Source organism: Solanum tuberosum, unplaced genomic scaffold, assembly GCF_000226075.1.
Source record: "Solanum tuberosum cultivar DM 1-3 516 R44 unplaced genomic scaffold, SolTub_3.0 scf00292, whole genome shotgun sequence".
In the NCBI taxonomy this organism is placed as follows: domain Eukaryota; kingdom Viridiplantae; phylum Streptophyta; class Magnoliopsida; order Solanales; family Solanaceae; genus Solanum; species Solanum tuberosum.
The window spans coordinates 486,630-504,091 of NW_006239216.1; the positions used below are offsets into that span (position 1 = coordinate 486,630).

Genomic DNA, 17,462 nt, shown 5'->3' on the forward strand with positions numbered 1-17,462 from the left:
TCGAGTAGTTTCTTGGTCCTCTACTGGTACTTATGGATATCAAAGGTACGAGCTAGTGAGTCATATAAATTGGGACGAAGGAGTACTAAATACTATTTAAGTATAACCTATCGTTTTTAATATTAGAATCGAGAGTCAAAACATTGATCTTTCTTATTTTTCTTGTGATATTAGTTGTGAAAAATTGAACAAATCAAGGAGATTGCCTAAATAACAATCTTTTAATCAATTAGAAAACAATGTTTACATATCAATTTAATTAAACGCATAAATCTTGTTCATGATCAAAATATCAATAATCAGTAACTAAACTCAATCTGGAAAATACATGTCGCCTTTAGGATTTAAGATCATTACTTTTATTAAGAATTAGACTCATGATTTAGGAAACCAATTATATTAAATATACATTATAAACGTCAACTTCTCTAGAAAATCATACACAATATTTGGCTCTTTAATTTGCCAATTACTTGTGTGGAATTGGCTGATATTTTTTAATTTTTTTAAAGAAAGTGGCCAAAAGGTAATTTGCTGGAATTATAATCTTGCACCTAAGTAAAATATCCATATTCAAAATAAACAAAGCAAACGGATCCGGCTCCCCTCCATTACCCCTTCCCTCCATTTTGTCAAGTGCACGTCTAGATTAGAGACATGTGTCATATTTAAAGTTTAAAGGTCAAGATTATATTATATTAACAAATATCATAATCATAGTTAAGTCAACTAATTTTAGAAAACTACTCTCCAAATTTGATAAAAATTACAATATATTCTACACAAAATTTGACATTTATTAATATCATTAATTTCATATTATGTTTTTGTATTTAAATTATTAAATTGTATGATATTTAAGGTGAGAATCAACTAAACAATTTATGTACTAATTAACTTTGCTCTTGAAATATTATATATACTATATTGAGAAACAAAACAAAAAAGTTAAGAATATCAGTGTGGAAAAAAGCCATAAAATAAAAGACACGAAATAAAAAAAAAATAACAAGATGAAAGGTTTTTAAAATTAAGCGTAAATATCAAAATTATTCGAAGGAGAAAATGTGGTATTGTGTTTGTAGGGGAAAAAATATAGTATGTTTTTTTAAAAATAAATATTCTTTAATCTTTTTTTTTTTGTGAAATAGAAGATAACATTGTTTTAAATGCAAATGTTTTTGAAGATTATTATATATTACATTAAATATAAACGTTTCATGTTCTACAATTTTAATATTTAAATGTAAATGAAAAATATAAGATGAAATTAATGATATTAATAAATATCAAATTTGTATGGATTATATTGTAATTCTTACCAAATTTGGAGAGTAGTTTTCTAAAATTAGTTGACTTAACTATAGTTATGATATTTGTTAATATAATATAATCTTGACCTTTAAACTTTAAATATGACACATGTCTCTAATCTAGACGTGCACTTAACGAAATGGAAGGAACGGGTAATGAAGGGGAGCCGGACCCAAAGCGAACATCAATATTTGAATGAAAATAAATATAATTATTTCTATGTTCATGCCATATTGACATGCATCAACAGATCACACAACCTAGTTTAATAATTATACTAATATCGAAAAAGGATATGTTTTTAATGATAACAATATATTCAGTATAATCTTATAAGTGGGTCTGAAGAGGGTGATGTGTACATAATCTTACTTCTATCTTATGAAGATAGAGAAACTGTTTTCGATGGACCTCTCTAAAAAAAATGCACATATATGACATTAACCATTTTTTTCCTCTTTTTCTTTATCTTGATTTGTCAAAAAAAGGAAAAAAATATAAACGTGATAACAAAAAAACTATCCTTAATAATTAGACATGATTACAATATACAAGGTAAAAATCAAGTAGATTAATGAAAAATAAAAAATTGCCAAATCAAACTCTTCCAAAAAAAAATTTTGAAATAATTATAAAAACAAATAAAGTAAATTTCAAATATTTTATTTATACACTGATTGCTTCAGAACTAGTACTATATATATCCAGCTTAAAAGAACCAAAAACTTTCGCAGCACATTTTCTCCATTAAAAGCTTTAAATAAAATTTCAAATGGCTTATTTATGCTCAGAAAATTTCATCTTTATCATTTCAATCTTCTGTTCCATATGTTTTTCTTCTTCTATTCCTTTCATAGTATTGCATGGTAAATTTTTTTATTTATTTATATGTATATATATTGTCATTTTTGTAACTACATGTTGTTTTTCTTACGTCGATTATCATTTTGTTTTGTTGTTGTAGTTACTATCTTGTTACTATCTGTTGTTTTGTTATTATGTTATTTCGTATGTTTATATTACTTCTTTAGATTATTTTTCCTTGGGTTGAGTGTTTATCAGAAATAATTTATCTACCTTTGAGATTAAAATAAGGTTTGTATACTATATTCTTCCGAAATCACACTTTATAAAAAATACTGAATTTGTTATTATCGTTGAAAAACGATTTTTTTTTTTTATGGCAGGACTAGGAGAGTCTTGCAACGATGCAGGAAGTACATTTTACACGTCACAACTCAGTCTCTTGTCAAAATCCAATGGTTACTGCTTGTACGTTTTTCAAAAAAAATTCCTTATTAGTAGCATATTATTTTATAATCGTGTAGTCTCTCATTTTTCAAAGTGTATTAATATTCGTTGTTTTGTATTTTGTTATTTTTGTTGTTATGTTTATTTTGTAATCCTATTTTGAAAACTTTTTTTTTGAATTTAGTGTGTATCAAAAATAACATCTCTACCTCATAGATATAGAAATAGGACAATTACACTAAATGTATTATTGGTATTATTATTATTATTTCCAATTTTAACTTCAAATACTTATTTTTTTCATTCCAAAGTGGTCCTCTTCTCATGCATGAAACAATAGTGTAAAATCCATATTTTCGGTACACCTCCAAATTCATTATAATTGTCATTGTCGATATACATAACTTAAATTCTCATAATTACAATTATTTTTTGACATATATGATAATTACTTTATATATTTTCGTATATTACTATTGTTTTTACTAGTATCATTTATGAATGTTTGGATTTTTTTTTCTTTTTTGGCAGAGAAATTGGAGATGGAGTGTATAGTTCCTACTATATGCCTCTAGAAAATCAGGTAACAATTGATAAAATGTAGTGATTCTCATTATTTTGATTGGATTATTAATTGCATATTAAAATTCTTGTGAATTGTAATCTGTGCCTTTCTTTTTTGCCCATGCTGTACTTGTAGGTTCAAATTGCTTGTGAAAAGGTATTGAGCCTCCACTAGATTATTCTTTTATCTTCTTTTAGTTAATAAAATAATACTCTCCCCGTTTAATAATAATTGTCCACTATGCTAAAAATAGTTGTCCAACAATACTTGTCTAATTTAGAAAATTAAGAGATAATTTATATTTTGTGACTATTACCCCTATTATTTATTGTTTCTTAAGAGGTGTGTCAAATCAATAGTGGACAATTATTGTTGGACAGAGAGAGTAATAAATAAACAAATAAATGAAAAAGAGAAATATATGGAGAAATTTGAATGTGAATTGAATTACAGGTGAAGGGAATGAAGGAACTTCAACAAGGTTACAATATAGTAGGTCTTTCACAGGTAAATTCATCTATAATTATAAATATGTCTCCCTTATGATAGATTCTGGTGTTCCAGCTAACTTTCGTGCATCTTGATTAATTTTATGAGATACCAACACTCAGGGGTGTAGCTATATAGTTTTGGACACCCTTCGTCAGAAAATTATATCGTATATACAAGTAAAATAATATACAAAGTGGCAAATAACGTATTATGGACAGGCTTAACACAACAAAGTGTTGTAGCCTAGTGGTTTAAGGTGCCTTGAAAGAGCCAAGCCTTTGCAGCAGCTTTAAGCCTCTCTTTTTTCAAATTTTTTCATGTATATTATGTACATTTTTACAAATTTTATGTATATTATGTAGTTTAATTTTAAAATTTCTGGTGCACTCATTCATCCAAAAGAAAAAATTTACTCCTGTACAATTTCTGGTTACACCATTGCCAACACTTCCCATTAGCATCAACAGAGATGTCAGGTAACTTTGTCCACCAAGGCTCAGACAAATAGGAAGAATCACCTAGTGTTTATGTCTGCACTGAAATTTAAACCTGAGATTTCATGATTTTCAATCACTTCTTCGCTTTAAAATAAATAAATAAAGATGTGTCAATCTATATTTTATTTATATATTCATGTTTTTTTTTTCAGGGAAATATGGTAGCCAGAGGACTTATAGAGTTCTGTGATGAAGCACCTCCAGTGAGAATTTTAACAATATATTACCTTATTATTTTCATTATTTATTTCAACATTTTTTTCCATTTTGTGATTATTATTTTTTGGAACTAAAATTGTGCCACAGGTCAATAACTTTATCTCAATTGGTGGACCTAATGCTGGCATTGCTTCTGGTCCTGCTTGCACTGTATGTAATTTTGTTACAACATTAATATTAATCATAATCAGAGATCTCGAATTAGAATCTTGAATATGATTTTCCGATATGAATACATAGTCGGTACCAAATTCCTTTTGCAAAGAATGATAACTGCTATAACTTAAAAATACTAACTAGCAAAAATATTTTTTGTTATTAATTGACAGGGTAACCCTTGGTGTGATGGAGCTGGTGGTATTTCTGGAATTGGAATATATTCTGACTATGTTCAAGTATACTATCTTCAAATGTTACTCTTTATTTTTTTTATTTTATTATAATGTTTTTTCAAGTGATTATTTTCTAACTCTATCAATTTTTTAATTAATATGCAAATCTTAGACTCATTATGCTCCTAGTGGCTATATCAAGCTTCCAAATGTGAGTAATTCTTGTTTCTTTGGTTTTATTCTTTTTTATTATTATTTAAATTTAAAAAAAAATTAAGAACATTTTCTTTCTTTATTTTTCTCTCAGGATATTGCTGGATATTTAAGAGGTTGTAGATATTTGCCTAAGCTTAATAATGAAATTCCTAATGCAACTAATCCAATTTATAAGGAACGTTTCACTAGCTTGCAGAACCTTGTTCTTATCATGGTACATTTTACTCTTTTTTTAAAAATAAAATAAAATTAATTTAACAATTTACTTACTAAATAATTAATCCCATTTTATTTTTAATATCTTTACAGTTTGAAAATGATGATGTTATAACTCCAAAAGAAAGTTCTTGGTTTGGCTTTTATCAAGATGGAACCGACTCTCAAATTTTGCCACCACAACAGGTAACATCATTACCCTCTTTAATTTTAAATTCCAGTTGAGGGTCTATCGGAAATAACATATCTACTCATACAAGATAGGATATAAGACTATGTACATGCCATCCTACGCTTTTGTTGTTGTTGTAAAGGAGATAATTTTTTTATTATATTTTCATTTTTTTGGCAGACTAATCTTTATCTAGAGGATACGTTTGGATTACAAACATTGGATAAAGCTGGAAAAGTGAAGTTCATAAAGTTACCAGGATATCACTTAGTAATGGATATTCAAGAAATGCAACAAAATGTTGTCCCATATTTGATTGATGGAGCACAAAAGCATAAAGCTGATGCTCAAGTGGGACATTGATTTTTTTGAAGAAAAATCTTGTAGTGGTCCATGGAGAATAAAAAAAACTACTACTATTAAAGTATCTTTAAGTACTCTTAATTTGGGTAATTTTGGGTCTCTTGAAGCAATAATTGATTTATTGAGTCATTTCACATTTTGGGATAACTGTGCCTCACTGCCAAACAAGTTAAATTAATCATAGAAAACTTCATTGTCCATGTTGCTCTATTTAAGTCTGTCTCAATCAAATATGATAAATCCTATCCTGAAAAAAAGAGTGATGTTAAAGCACCAACTATATATATCAAGATTCAATGCAAATGGTTACTTGGTGTTTGCTGGAAATAAAACAGAAAAAATAGGTTCTAGCTGAGTGAATTAACAGACAGATTGTTAAGAAATTTCGCATAAAGAGCTATATATATATACATATACTCAAACTTCTCATTTGCAACTTGAGAAGTATATCGTATTTACATAGAGAACGTCGAGGTTTTATGGTAGAGTAAGCTGAAATAGTAGACACCTTAGCTTGTAGCATCTTAATATTTTATATATACAGAAGAAATATGTACAACTTATTAACTTAAGAAAACACATGTATATCTACAGTAAAACTTTCCAGCTGCTTGCTCTCTGCAGTCACCTTCTGATTCGGAATCTTCTGGTCGGTGTGGCAACGTAACCACATACAGGAGAGTCTTGCTAAGGCTGCCCCACCAGCAACTCGAACCCTGTAAATCAAATTCAAATCTGCCCAAAGCTCAGATCCAGCCACCCTAGAGTCAAGGCTTGAATTATATCCATCTAGATCTGTTTCGGTTATCACAACTACAGCACCATCATCGAAGGCTAGCAAATTCCGTCTGGAGAAGATTGAGCTCCGTGGGATCATACTAGTCAAGGGGGTAGAACTGTATGACTTTTTCACCATGAGATGGTAAAAATCCTGGACAGCCTGATAACAAGTGGGAAAACAGAATCAGCAACAATAGCCAAGAAAAACAAAAACCAAGTCAACTGGAGTATCTACCATCAATCTCATTTAAAGGAGAAAAATCATGCATCTTAGAGAAAAAGGATCAAAATATGAGGTAAATCTTGAGACACCTGTCGCTGGGTAGAGGCCAAAAGCACCCTTGGACGAATTGACTTCACATAGTTATATGCATCATTTGGTGTCATCTGCTTGTACTTAACCTACAAAACGAAAGAAACTTCAGAAAGAAAATGGGTAAAGTGATCTTTAAACAATCCATTCAAACAAGTAGTTTACCCACCAAGTAGCATAAGACAATGGTCGTGCTACGTCCTCGACCAGCCTTGCAGTGCACATATGTACTTTGTCCATTGGAAGCATTTTCTTCAAAGACAAACAAGAAAATTTTATTTAAAAGCTTAACCTACTAGTAAACTCTCCTCTGGCGGTACTTTAAGCAATCTTTTGGATATTTCTATAGTTTCTGCCCGGGGGGGAAAGGTGTAGAGGTTCAATCTTGATTAGGTAGGAAGGAAGAGGAGAGAATACAAGAGGAAAAACATAGAAATTTACTAAACCAGGGCTAATTTAATGGAATTTTGTACTCACCCATATTTGTTTCCATAGAAAGCAACAAAACAGAAAACAAGCCACCAAACAAAGGGACAGACACCTCAAAAAGTACTATATCCAAATAGAAGACCAGCAACTTAACACATGTACTCCCCCAATCCCATTTTAAGTGTCATAATCACAATTTAGTGAGTCAAATAAATATTTGATTGGACCGGTATTGTTGACTTTTACTTAACAATGACATTTGAATTTGTAAAATATTTAACATGTAGTTTAAGGTACTTTTTGTCTTAGTCTCAAACATAAAATTTGATTATCGAAGAATCCCTGTCAACCCAAGAATTGGACACTTCAACCCTCAGACTGTCATTTTTTATCTGACGGAAACTGCTCATAGTTCCAGAGTTGAAAAAATTAGATGAATCTCAAGATGGTAAGTGACTGTGATGTCGTGACAAAATACCAAAAGCATCCAGGAATTAAGGTCAAGAATGTTGACAATACTGTAAAAATCAACAAACTAATTAAAAAAGGGAGCCAAAGGGCTGGGAAGGTACGCACCATGGATGAACTCTACTGCTTGACATATATTATTCAGAGATGGGGCAAATAAGTAATCTCTTGTTGGGAGAACCAAATGACGAATACCATGAGCCTGCAAGAAGTAGTAGATAACAATAATGTGAAGAAAAAGAAAACTTGATCGTGTAATGAGAAGGAAATTTAAATAACAAATCCATAATTTAAAAGTATTTGAACTAGACAATTAGATATTAGTGAAAAGTAAAACGTGGGAATTAAGAAGTAAAAGACTTCGGTACTGGGGTAAGGTAGGAAGGAAACAACTACTGTATCCCATATTTATATAATTAATACCAATGGTAATACCATGAAGAAGATCAGAACACAAACAGTAAATAAGGTCCTGAAAAAGGGTCACTATGGACAGTTGGACCGTTTCATCAAAATATGTTTGGCGCATGTACAGCCTCCTCAGCTAGTGCAATGCTACTCAAGCATACTTAATTTGCGTATTCCAATTTCACAGGGATACAAAAGAAATAAGAGGAAGGAGATGCTTGAATGAAGCCTGACTTTTCATTTCTTTCTATTTAGATGAGGAATGACCAAGTTATATTTTAAGTGAAGCATAACAGAAAGATCGAGCAAAGGGGTACAGAAGAAATAAGGAGAAGGGTCCTGAAGGTTAAACTTGAACTGACTTATCTTTTAAGTGAAGCATAACAGAAAGAATAAAACAAATATCAGAAGTTCAAGAACTAACCTCATATAAAGATGTCGGAACTAAAGTCTCATATGGCTCATTTAGGGTGACAACACCGGAGACACCAAGCTCCTTTAGCCTTTTCACATCAGATTGGAAAGGGACAGCACCTAATAACACAAACTAAACAGGATATTAAGTCAGTACTACAATCTTGTTATACCGTAAAATATTAGAGTACAAACTACTAACTAACTATTCACTAAAAAAGAATTTGAAAGAATGAACATCAATCAACCTATGCGATCTTCCAAGATGGTCAATGCATACAAGTAAACTTAATCTCCAATGTGAAGATAGATGCACATGGAATTACAAGAAATGCATTTCAGCTTATATCATGTAAGTTGAAGATGTAAGAGCACATTCCTTAATATCCCAACAAGTAAGTAACTGGCGGAGAAAGATTGTACGACATTCAAAAAAAATTGCAGGAAATGTAAGAGTTAATCTGGGATGATACTAGTGAGAGTAACTAACTTTATAGCAGTGAAAAGAAAAGAAGAGCTGAACAAGTTTACTATTTGTCCATCTTCCTGGATAACTATGCATCCTTTGCCACTTGTCACAGATTAGTGATTAGAGGCAAATTTCTTTAAGCAGATTACCACAGAAAAAGTATTAGTTCCCATGTGTCATTGTCTTGTCATTCCTAGGACAGACAAGTTTAATCATCTTGCTAATGCATTTGATACAGAGTACGGTATTGATCTTATTATATTCCTTCTTTATTATAGAAAAGCATGCCCAGATAGAAATTAAGATTGATATTTCTACAAAATTCAGTTCCACCCATCTTTCTGAATAACCATACATATAGTACTATTATTCCTTATTCATGATTTAGAAGTTCAGCAAGATGTTATAACATTTCAACATCAGCAATCAAAGTAATCAACTTTAATGAAACTGACATTTCCAAAGCCTTTCAGAAAGACCTATCCTGCCTCGAATGACAATTAATTAGAATGAATTTCTAATATAACTAGTTCACACTTTAACAATACATTACATGAGTTAACATTTGGATACGCAATAGGGATTGCACATTATAAGCAAAAACATTCCAACTTATCAAAACAACTATTGAAGCATACTGAATTCATTTGCACATTGACATAGATCCATATAAAGACAACAGAATTCACTACACGTGTATACATTAAAGGGGAAACAACAATAACAACAAGGCATTCATTACAAGTGTATACAGTATATCCAGGACAACAAAAAAGTGTCAAAAACAATACTGAAAAAGGTTGTTATACCTCATCAATCCAGTCCCACCATCGAAACTCTACCTGAATCTTGTTCCTAACAACATTGTAGAGAAGTGTCGGGTAAAACAAGGCTCGAGCCCCAACTCCAACCATGACCCTCCTTACATCCAACACAACAATAGCATTATTGCCACTACTACCACTAGAACACAACACCTTACCAGAAACAGATAATTTCTCTGCCTTCTCTATCACTCCACCCACCACCATCTCCTCCTTCCCAGTCTCCAACTCTTCTCCCTTCTCTTCCTCTATATACATAATAATACTTGGAAGACAAAAAAAATATTATATACAACCCACTGATCAAATAAAGAGGGAAAAACAAGATGCAGAACACACAAACTAAAGAAAATTTACACAACGCACTGATAAACAAAGTGCAAATTCCACAAACTTCCACCTAAAATTTCAAACTAAGAGACGACTCTCTTCAAAATCAACATACAAACAAACCGGACCCTTCTCTCAAAATTAGGCAAATTATCTGTGAAACGGATCTGAGTCGCTGAAATTACAACAAAGGTTCGAACTTTGATTGAAATCAATATAAGGCTTGCAAATTTCGACCATATTCAGAGAAAAAGGTATCAATCGGACGGCCAAGATCTGACGGAGATAGTTGAGACCCTCGATTTGCAAAAGCAATTGAATCGGAATCGGTAAAAGAGTGAAGATAGCTTGGAATTGACGAACCCTAGACAATACTCTACTTGAGAATTCAGATTGTCCCCTCTGTATATGTGTGCCACGAAATTTCAAACATTTTAATAAATATAAAATTAATTAAAGTAAATTTTGTAAGAGACGGTGACGTGCAAAACCCAAACTACAATTTACGAATCACATTTAAGGCCCTTTTATTTGATTGGATGACCTCGTTGTTGCCCCATATCTTATGCTAAGTGTTTATAATTAGTAGTATTTGTTTCAGATAATTGTTTTTATTTTTGGGAATCCTCGGTTGTTATCTTTTTAGGTGTGCACACATATTTGCACCGAAGAAATCGTGCAATAATTTGAAAATCACATAACAGATGTAAATGGTAAATGTTTATTCAAAAAACAATATAACTTAATTTGTTAAGTAGTTTATGGACATGTGAGTTAGATTGATCTTAGTAATGAAATGTTGCATAAACAAGTGCTTTTATCGAAAAACTAGTGGGCCCAAACATTGATTGCCTAATAGGGTAATATAGAGAATAAACTTGGGTAACTCATTTTATAAGGTTCGAATCTCTTCTAGTCTTCCACTAACTCTTTGATCGCATACCGGACGTTGAGAATCTAAGGATATTGGGACTCTTATGAGTTGGGCTTCACTCCTTGGTCCGGTCATGGATGAGGTTCGCTCGACGTTTTTTTGATCCATTTTACCTTTACAACAAGCGCATTGCAATGAGCTCGATTGAAAAGGCATAGGCCGAAAAATCAATCTCTGGCTTCCCATGAGATATGAACTGCACCAACTCAGCCATCCTTGTTACTAATATATTTGCCATAACAATTTGAAAAAACAGTTTTGCATTCATACAGAAATTACAGTTGCAAGATAAATGTTTGGTCCTTAGTTTCTTCCTCCAAACAAACTATCTTTGTCTATCAATCTACGCCCACTTACTACTGGTAGTTAGGAGGTTCATTTTACAGTATAAATAGAGTGGTCTTCACAATCGACAATCTCAAAGCATGACAAAACACAAGTTCCGAAAATCGATAACATACATGAGAGGCATTCGAGTTAGGATACAGATGAAGCAATGTACTAAACCATTAGTTGGTTTATTGTGCAAAACTGCTGCTGAAGAAGCCTTTATCCGATGGTTTTCCTGCTACATATTGGCATCAAAGAGAGAGTTCAGAGAGTTTCAAAGAACTAATGTCAACAAATAGAAGAATAAATTTCTATTTGAAATGAGAAAACATCCAATATCCATAGTTCAGATCCTGAAGCCTAGACTAAAGTTCTTGTTTTATCAATAGATGCAGAGATGCAAACAATACTTGGAGCAGGAAATCTCAAAAAGATCAACAAGTGACAGGTAATAGAATTATATCTGAAAAACGAAGCAGCAAATTCTGTTCACACTATTATCAGGTAAGAACAGTGAAATCATACACAAACATAATGAGGAAAACTATGGGTAATAGCCAGTAGCACATCTGATTATTGCAAATGAGAACATTCATGCTTGAATGTCATCAAATTTTGTAAGTGAGAGACGATACTTACCCAGAACTCATATTACATTAGAGTCAACTACTGACTGTTCAAGCAGTAACATGAGCTAAACGAATAAAGTGTACACAGAGAGATATTTTTCTCTTAATTATTGAAATCCCATTTCCCTCTTTTCCTCCTTTTATCAGATTCAAGAACTCTTCCTCTTGACATTCATTCCCCTGCAGCAACACAGAGTGATTCTGGTGAAAGATCATTGGTTTTTCGTCAACTTATTAGAGTGTTCCACTTCCGAAGCACAGAGTGCAAAGTGCCAGTAAAATGAATAGTTGGGAAAAGTTTAACTCTGTGTATGCGGCACGAAAGAAAGCACCAAAGGAAGAAATTGAACAGCGTGGGGACTAATATAGGGGAATATTCATAACAGAAGAACAAGCACTAAACCTGCTCATGCATAGCCTCAACAACTAACTGAAGTTTTGTGCGCATAGCACCAACATGTATTTGATTGCACAAAACTGAAGAAAGAATTCAATTATGTGGAATATTCCATATAACTGACGAGGGGACTGTATGGTGCACAAGTAGGATCAACATATTAATGCAATCTCAACATTCATCAGCTCTTAACATTACCAATGCTTGAAGCTAAATCCTCTTTCCCACAATGTCTAAGACATTCAGTTACATTCTTAACACAAGGACCTTTGAGCTGAATTCTTTTCTCTACCATCAGATGAGCAAGCTTAGCAGCTTCCGCAAGATGATTTGCCTCGCATAGTCCAGCCATAAGAATAGAATAAATATCAGAATCTATAGAAGATACACTTGCAGACTGCTCAATCAAGTGATATCCATCAAGTATCCGATTTTGCTGACAAAGCCATCGTATTATTGTGCTTGAGGTGAAGCTATCAGGCTTTAGGCCACCAGTCAACATTCTCCTAAAAAACATTTCTGCCTCCTCGACTTTTCCAATCCGAAATAACGATAAAACTAAAGAGCTATAGCAAGAATCATATGAAATACCACTTTTAGCTACTCTGTCAATGACCTTATGAGCCTCCTCCACATGCCCCTCTTTGCAAAGACCATGAATCAAAGTAGAGATAAGCACCCTATTTGGTTTACACCCAAAATCCCTCATTTGGTCCAAAATACTTAGTGCCTCAATCGCCTGACATTTCTCAACAAAATTTTGAACCACAGTAGTATATGTAACGACATTAGGCTCACACTGCCCACCGTCTTTTTCCATTTCTCTCAATAACTCAAGTGCCCTTTCCAAACTCCCAAACCTACAAATCCCATCAAGAAGAGCTGAATAGGTAACCGTATTTGGTATACATCCATGTCCCCTCATAGCTTTTGTTAATCCACAAGCTTCTTCCAACCTACCCACCTCAGACAACCCCTTAATCATCACGACATAGGTGATCATATCAGGATGAACATCAATCAGGTCCATTTCTCTCATCAAACCCATTGCCTCATCCATATCTCCCTTCTCACATAATAATCGAATAACTACATTATACATAATCGTATCCGGGCGACAATTAGACTCTTTCATTTTCCTCAACACCCACAATCCCAAGGTAGCATCTTTTCCCTCTCTACATAAATTCAACACAACTTTAAACATCTTAGCACTTGTGACATATTTCTGCAGCCTATAAGCCTCAATGGCATCTCGAATAATTTGCGGTTTACTATCCACTCCAAGCAGTTTATAAGCTCTACTGTACATGTAACTACTATGTCTATAGCTGGATTGAAGACCAGCCCAAATGAAGAATCTCAGACACATTTGGGGATCATCAACAGCGCATTTCTCTAATACTTCATCAACACATCGAGCATCTAGCTTAGACCTAACTGAGCTCAATGTTCTCTCCATACCCGACACATTTTTATTATTCAGCAAATGACTTAAGAATTCTCCAGCTGATGATGAAGAAGTGCTGAGTAAATGTACCAATTTGAGTGAAAAAATTGGTTTATTGAGTGATTTAGCATCGGCGAATAGGCGAGAAATTGATGGAAGAAACATATTTTTCTCATAAGAAAATGAATTCTATATATGCTGTATTTTGAATTTCGAGAAAATTGAAAGATATGGAATGATAGAGCAAGAGAAATGAAGACGGGAACCTGTAACTTGTTTTTTCGCCGGCGGCACCGATGGGAAAGACGCCGGAAACTGCCGCATTTGGGAAGAGATTGGGGAGGCGTAAGTTTGCTTAATGGACCGGCCGAGGAAAATAATATGGGCCAGATTTGGGCCCAAATATTCCATTCCAGCTAGAGGGAATTTGGGCTTGTGAGTACGTACAACAAGGCCTAAAGGATTGAACCTGATCATTCGAAATTGTTTGTAACTGGTACTCCCTCCGTCCCATTTAATATGAGTTACTTTGACTTGGCACGGAGTTTAAAAAAAGAATGGAAAACTTTTAAAATTTATGATCTAAAATAAGTAATAGATATTTGTGTGGCTATAAAATAGCTCATTAGGGGAAAAATGAGCGTTTTAAAATTAAATTGTTACATAATATAGAAATGTGTCATTCTTTTTGGACTGACTAAAAAGGAAAATAAGTCATATAAACTAGGATAGAGGGAGTATTAGAAAAGAAAACTTTCAAAAATAGCAACACATTAGGCATTCCATAGCTATAGTTTACTTAATTACAAATAATAGCAAAATATTTTGGGAGGGAGGAGAAAGGCGAGTGAGATCTAATAGAGAGAGGAGAGAGTGTATTTTTTCACGAATTTTGGAGGAAAAACACAAATACAAATTGATTTGTATTAAAATGAATACATATTAAGAGGAGAGAGGCGAGCGAGATCGAGAGAAAGAGGAGAGAGGCGAGCAAGATCAAGAGAGGGAGGAGAGAGGCGAGCAAGATTGAGAGAGGATTGTATTTTGTATTTATTTTGCATTGTATTCAGTATTTATTTTGTATCAATTGTATTCGAAATACAACAAATTGTATTTTGTATTTACTTTGTATTGTATTCTATACTTATTTTGTATCAGTTGTATTCGAAATACAACGAATTGTATTTTATATTTATTTTACATTGTATTCTTTATTTATTTATTTATTTATTTTGTATGAATTATATTCAAATACAACCGAATTAACTCTTATTTGATTGGATACAATACATTTGACAAAGAGGATGAATGCATATTATATTTGTACAAACACAAAATACAACTGATACAAAAATACAAAAAAAAAAAACAATTTTTCAAACACAATTGAAATAAAATATAGAATTCTCACCTATATTTGATTGAATACAATTGGTACATAATATATTTGAATGGATTTCTTCTTATTGGCAACGAGAGAGAGAAAGGGAGGAGAGTCAAGAGAGAGGAAATAGTTTGCTATAAAAATAACATATTGCTCTTTTTTATAATGTTTTTAAACTATACCTATTTTCCATAAATATATTGCTAATTTTAAGCAGTTCCATAATTTTTCCTTAGATGGGAAATTGAATATCAATTTGGAATAGTTTTTAAGCAAAAATTAGCTAGTGATTTTTTTATGCAAGTCCTGGTGATCCGCCGAGAATTATGAACATTTATTCCAAAATTAGGACATAATTTGTGAAATCTTGGTGATTTGGTTAAGCTCATTCATTATAAGAAATGAACTTCAACTCTTTGATGATCTGTCATAAGTTCTGTCAAACTATCCATTAGAATATTAAATTCAAGCTTAGTATTACCCTTAAGGTCTTCAGCAAAAGGACTTGCTTTCATAAACCTTACTCCCTTTCATCTGAATTTGTTTTTCTGATTTTAACTGACGGAGTTAAGAAAGTAAAGAAGATTTTTGAATCATTTGATCTTAATTTAAAGATATGGTTTTAAATGTTTCACTTAAAAAATAAAATTTAAAATGATAATTTAAAATGGAAGGAGTATAATACCGAAAGACAGAAGGGAAAAGATTATTAAAAAATAAATAAAAAAAATGGGGACAATACACACACAATGAGGATTTGTAAAGAGGGTTGTTGTACAATTCAAAGTTGAAAAGGAGGTTTGATTGAGATAGAATCCGATACGTTAGCATGTTGTCAATGACACATATCTTTTGAATTCTTTTACCTTTAATCAAAGTGATAATCTCCCATTAACTTTTGATTTCTCCTAATTACCCTCTGAAGAATCAAACTAACCCTTTCTTAAGATTCTTAATTACAGAATTGATGACAACTTGAAGAAAGGCATATATAATAGCAATTCGGATTAAAACATTTTCCTACGTACCAAATACACATTCATTGCTTGCATAAATATTTTGTTTGAATGATTGTAATGTAAATGGGGGGTTTATATATTGAGATAATTAATTTATCGTGAATACTTTATAACTTCTAATTTGAAATCATAAAACTATTAAACCAAAATTTTCATATCCAATCCGCTTATCTAGAAGTTACTAAAGTCATTGGTAAAAGGAGACAAAACTAATTGTGGCAAGGCTATACATACTTTTCTTTTACTTAGAATTATCATGAAAATGGATGAGCTTGTGTGGAAAGTATGTCCACTGAGGTAACACGCAAAATAAGACCATTATTCAACTTATTCCTCACCACCAAATCTTAGCTTAATTTTTATTTATTCATATGTTGAAAGTTGGAACACTAAAAAGGAATCATATATGTTCTAGAAAATACAAACAAAAATGCCACTATTTGGGACGGTTATTTATTGATAAAAATATAATTGTTGTTATATATATTTAGCGACAACAATAAATATGCATATTTACAATCAATACTTTTAGCGACTCTGAATATAATAATACTAACTCAGTTACGATAACATATATTATTGCTAAAAGGAAATTTATTGTCGTTAAACGTCTCTTTTGTCGTAGTGTGATCATCCTGACCAAGGGAATCTTGGAACTTTATCTAGAATCATATATCAAGTTGTAGATTGATGAATTGGTATTGCATCAAAATGTTAAAGCTTTTTACAAAAGAATAATAAGATAGCAGGGAATAGGGATACAACAAATATTATGAAGACAAAAATACCTTGCATTCACATTAAGAAATGGACATCATGCATTACACTCATATATAATAATAATAATAATAATAATAATAATAATAATAATAATAATAATAATAATAATAATAATAATAATAATAATAATAATAATAATAATAATAATAATAATAATAATAATAATAATAATAATAATAATAATAATAATAATAATAATAATAATAATAATAATAATAATAATAATAATAATAATAATAATAATAATAATAATAATAATAATAATAATAATAATAATAATAATAATAATAATAATAATAATAATAATAATAATAATAATAATAATAATAATAATAATAATAATAATAATAATAATAATAATAATAATAATAATAATAATAATAATAATAATAATAATAATAATAATAATAATAATAATAATAATAATAATAATAATAATAATAATAATAATAATAATAATAATAATA

At 31.3% G+C, this 17,462-nt stretch overlaps 3 protein-coding genes across 5 annotated transcripts; 1 reads left to right on the plus strand and 2 right to left on the minus strand.

The window, feature by feature from the left end:
- Nucleotides 1-1,453: 1,453 nt before the first annotated feature.
- Nucleotides 1,454-5,643, plus strand: LOC102582130 (palmitoyl-protein thioesterase 1-like). The gene is made up of 12 exons (XM_006359206.2): nucleotides 1,454-1,466; nucleotides 2,502-2,586; nucleotides 3,097-3,148; nucleotides 3,266-3,286; nucleotides 3,584-3,637; nucleotides 4,272-4,322; nucleotides 4,426-4,488; nucleotides 4,668-4,733; nucleotides 4,843-4,881; nucleotides 4,978-5,100; nucleotides 5,196-5,288; nucleotides 5,455-5,643. Exons 1-12 carry the CDS (start codon nucleotides 1,454-1,456, stop codon nucleotides 5,635-5,637), a joined length of 843 nt encoding a protein of 280 aa, XP_006359268.1. The 3' UTR covers nucleotides 5,638-5,643.
- A 366-nt stretch (nucleotides 5,644-6,009) lies between these two features.
- Nucleotides 6,010-10,511, minus strand: LOC102603222 (putative dual specificity protein phosphatase DSP8). Its single transcript, XM_006359188.2, has 6 exons — nucleotides 9,728-10,511; nucleotides 8,460-8,582; nucleotides 7,736-7,829; nucleotides 6,900-6,982; nucleotides 6,730-6,819; nucleotides 6,010-6,577 (listed from the first exon to the last, which is right to left on the minus strand). Exons 1-6 carry the CDS (start codon nucleotides 9,998-10,000, stop codon nucleotides 6,206-6,208), a joined length of 1,035 nt encoding a protein of 344 aa, XP_006359250.1. The 5' UTR covers nucleotides 10,001-10,511; the 3' UTR covers nucleotides 6,010-6,205.
- Nucleotides 10,512-11,249: 738 nt separating this feature from the next.
- Nucleotides 11,250-14,221, minus strand: LOC102603561 (pentatricopeptide repeat-containing protein At5g47360). Of its 3 annotated transcripts, none has more exons than XR_368245.2 (2): nucleotides 11,976-14,220; nucleotides 11,250-11,574 (listed from the first exon to the last, which is right to left on the minus strand). XR_368245.2 is itself a non-coding variant. In XM_006359190.2 (2 exons), the coding sequence occupies exons 1-2, from the start codon at nucleotides 13,975-13,977 to the stop codon at nucleotides 11,525-11,527; spliced, it is 1,464 nt and encodes a 487-aa protein (XP_006359252.1). In that variant the 5' UTR covers nucleotides 13,978-14,221; the 3' UTR covers nucleotides 11,250-11,524. The 3 variants fall into 3 exon arrangements, 2 of the variants coding, with proteins under 2 accessions (XP_006359252.1, XP_006359251.1); XM_006359190.2 differs by having other exon boundaries at nucleotides 11,250-11,571; nucleotides 12,561-14,221; XM_006359189.2 differs by having other exon boundaries at nucleotides 12,561-14,221.
- Nucleotides 14,222-17,462: the final 3,241 nt, after the last annotated feature.

Bases quoted from the DNA above. Each gene is read 5' to 3' on its own strand.
- LOC102582130 (XM_006359206.2), top strand. The intron at 5,101-5,195 runs GTACATTTTACT...ATATCTTTACAG, and splicing joins AGAACCTTGTTCTTATCATG to TTTGAAAATGATGATGTTAT. The intron at 5,289-5,454 runs GTAACATCATTA...TTTTTTTGGCAG, and splicing joins AAATTTTGCCACCACAACAG to ACTAATCTTTATCTAGAGGA.
- LOC102603222 (XM_006359188.2), bottom strand. From the start codon at position 10,000: ATGTATATAGAGGAAGAGAAGGGAGAAGAGTTGGAGACTGGGAAGGAG. The intron at 8,583-9,727 runs GTATAACAACCT...TATCCTGTTTAG, and splicing joins GGTGGGACTGGATTGATGAG to TTTGTGTTATTAGGTGCTGT. The intron at 6,578-6,729 runs GTGTCTCAAGAT...ACTTGTTATCAG, and splicing joins TGGCCTCTACCCAGCGACAG to GCTGTCCAGGATTTTTACCA.
- LOC102603561 (XM_006359189.2), bottom strand. From the start codon at position 13,977: ATGTTTCTTCCATCAATTTCTCGCCTATTCGCCGATGCTAAATCACTC. The intron at 11,575-12,560 runs GTAATGTTAAGA...GCCAATATGTAG, and splicing joins GGATTTAGCTTCAAGCATTG to CAGGAAAACCATCGGATAAA.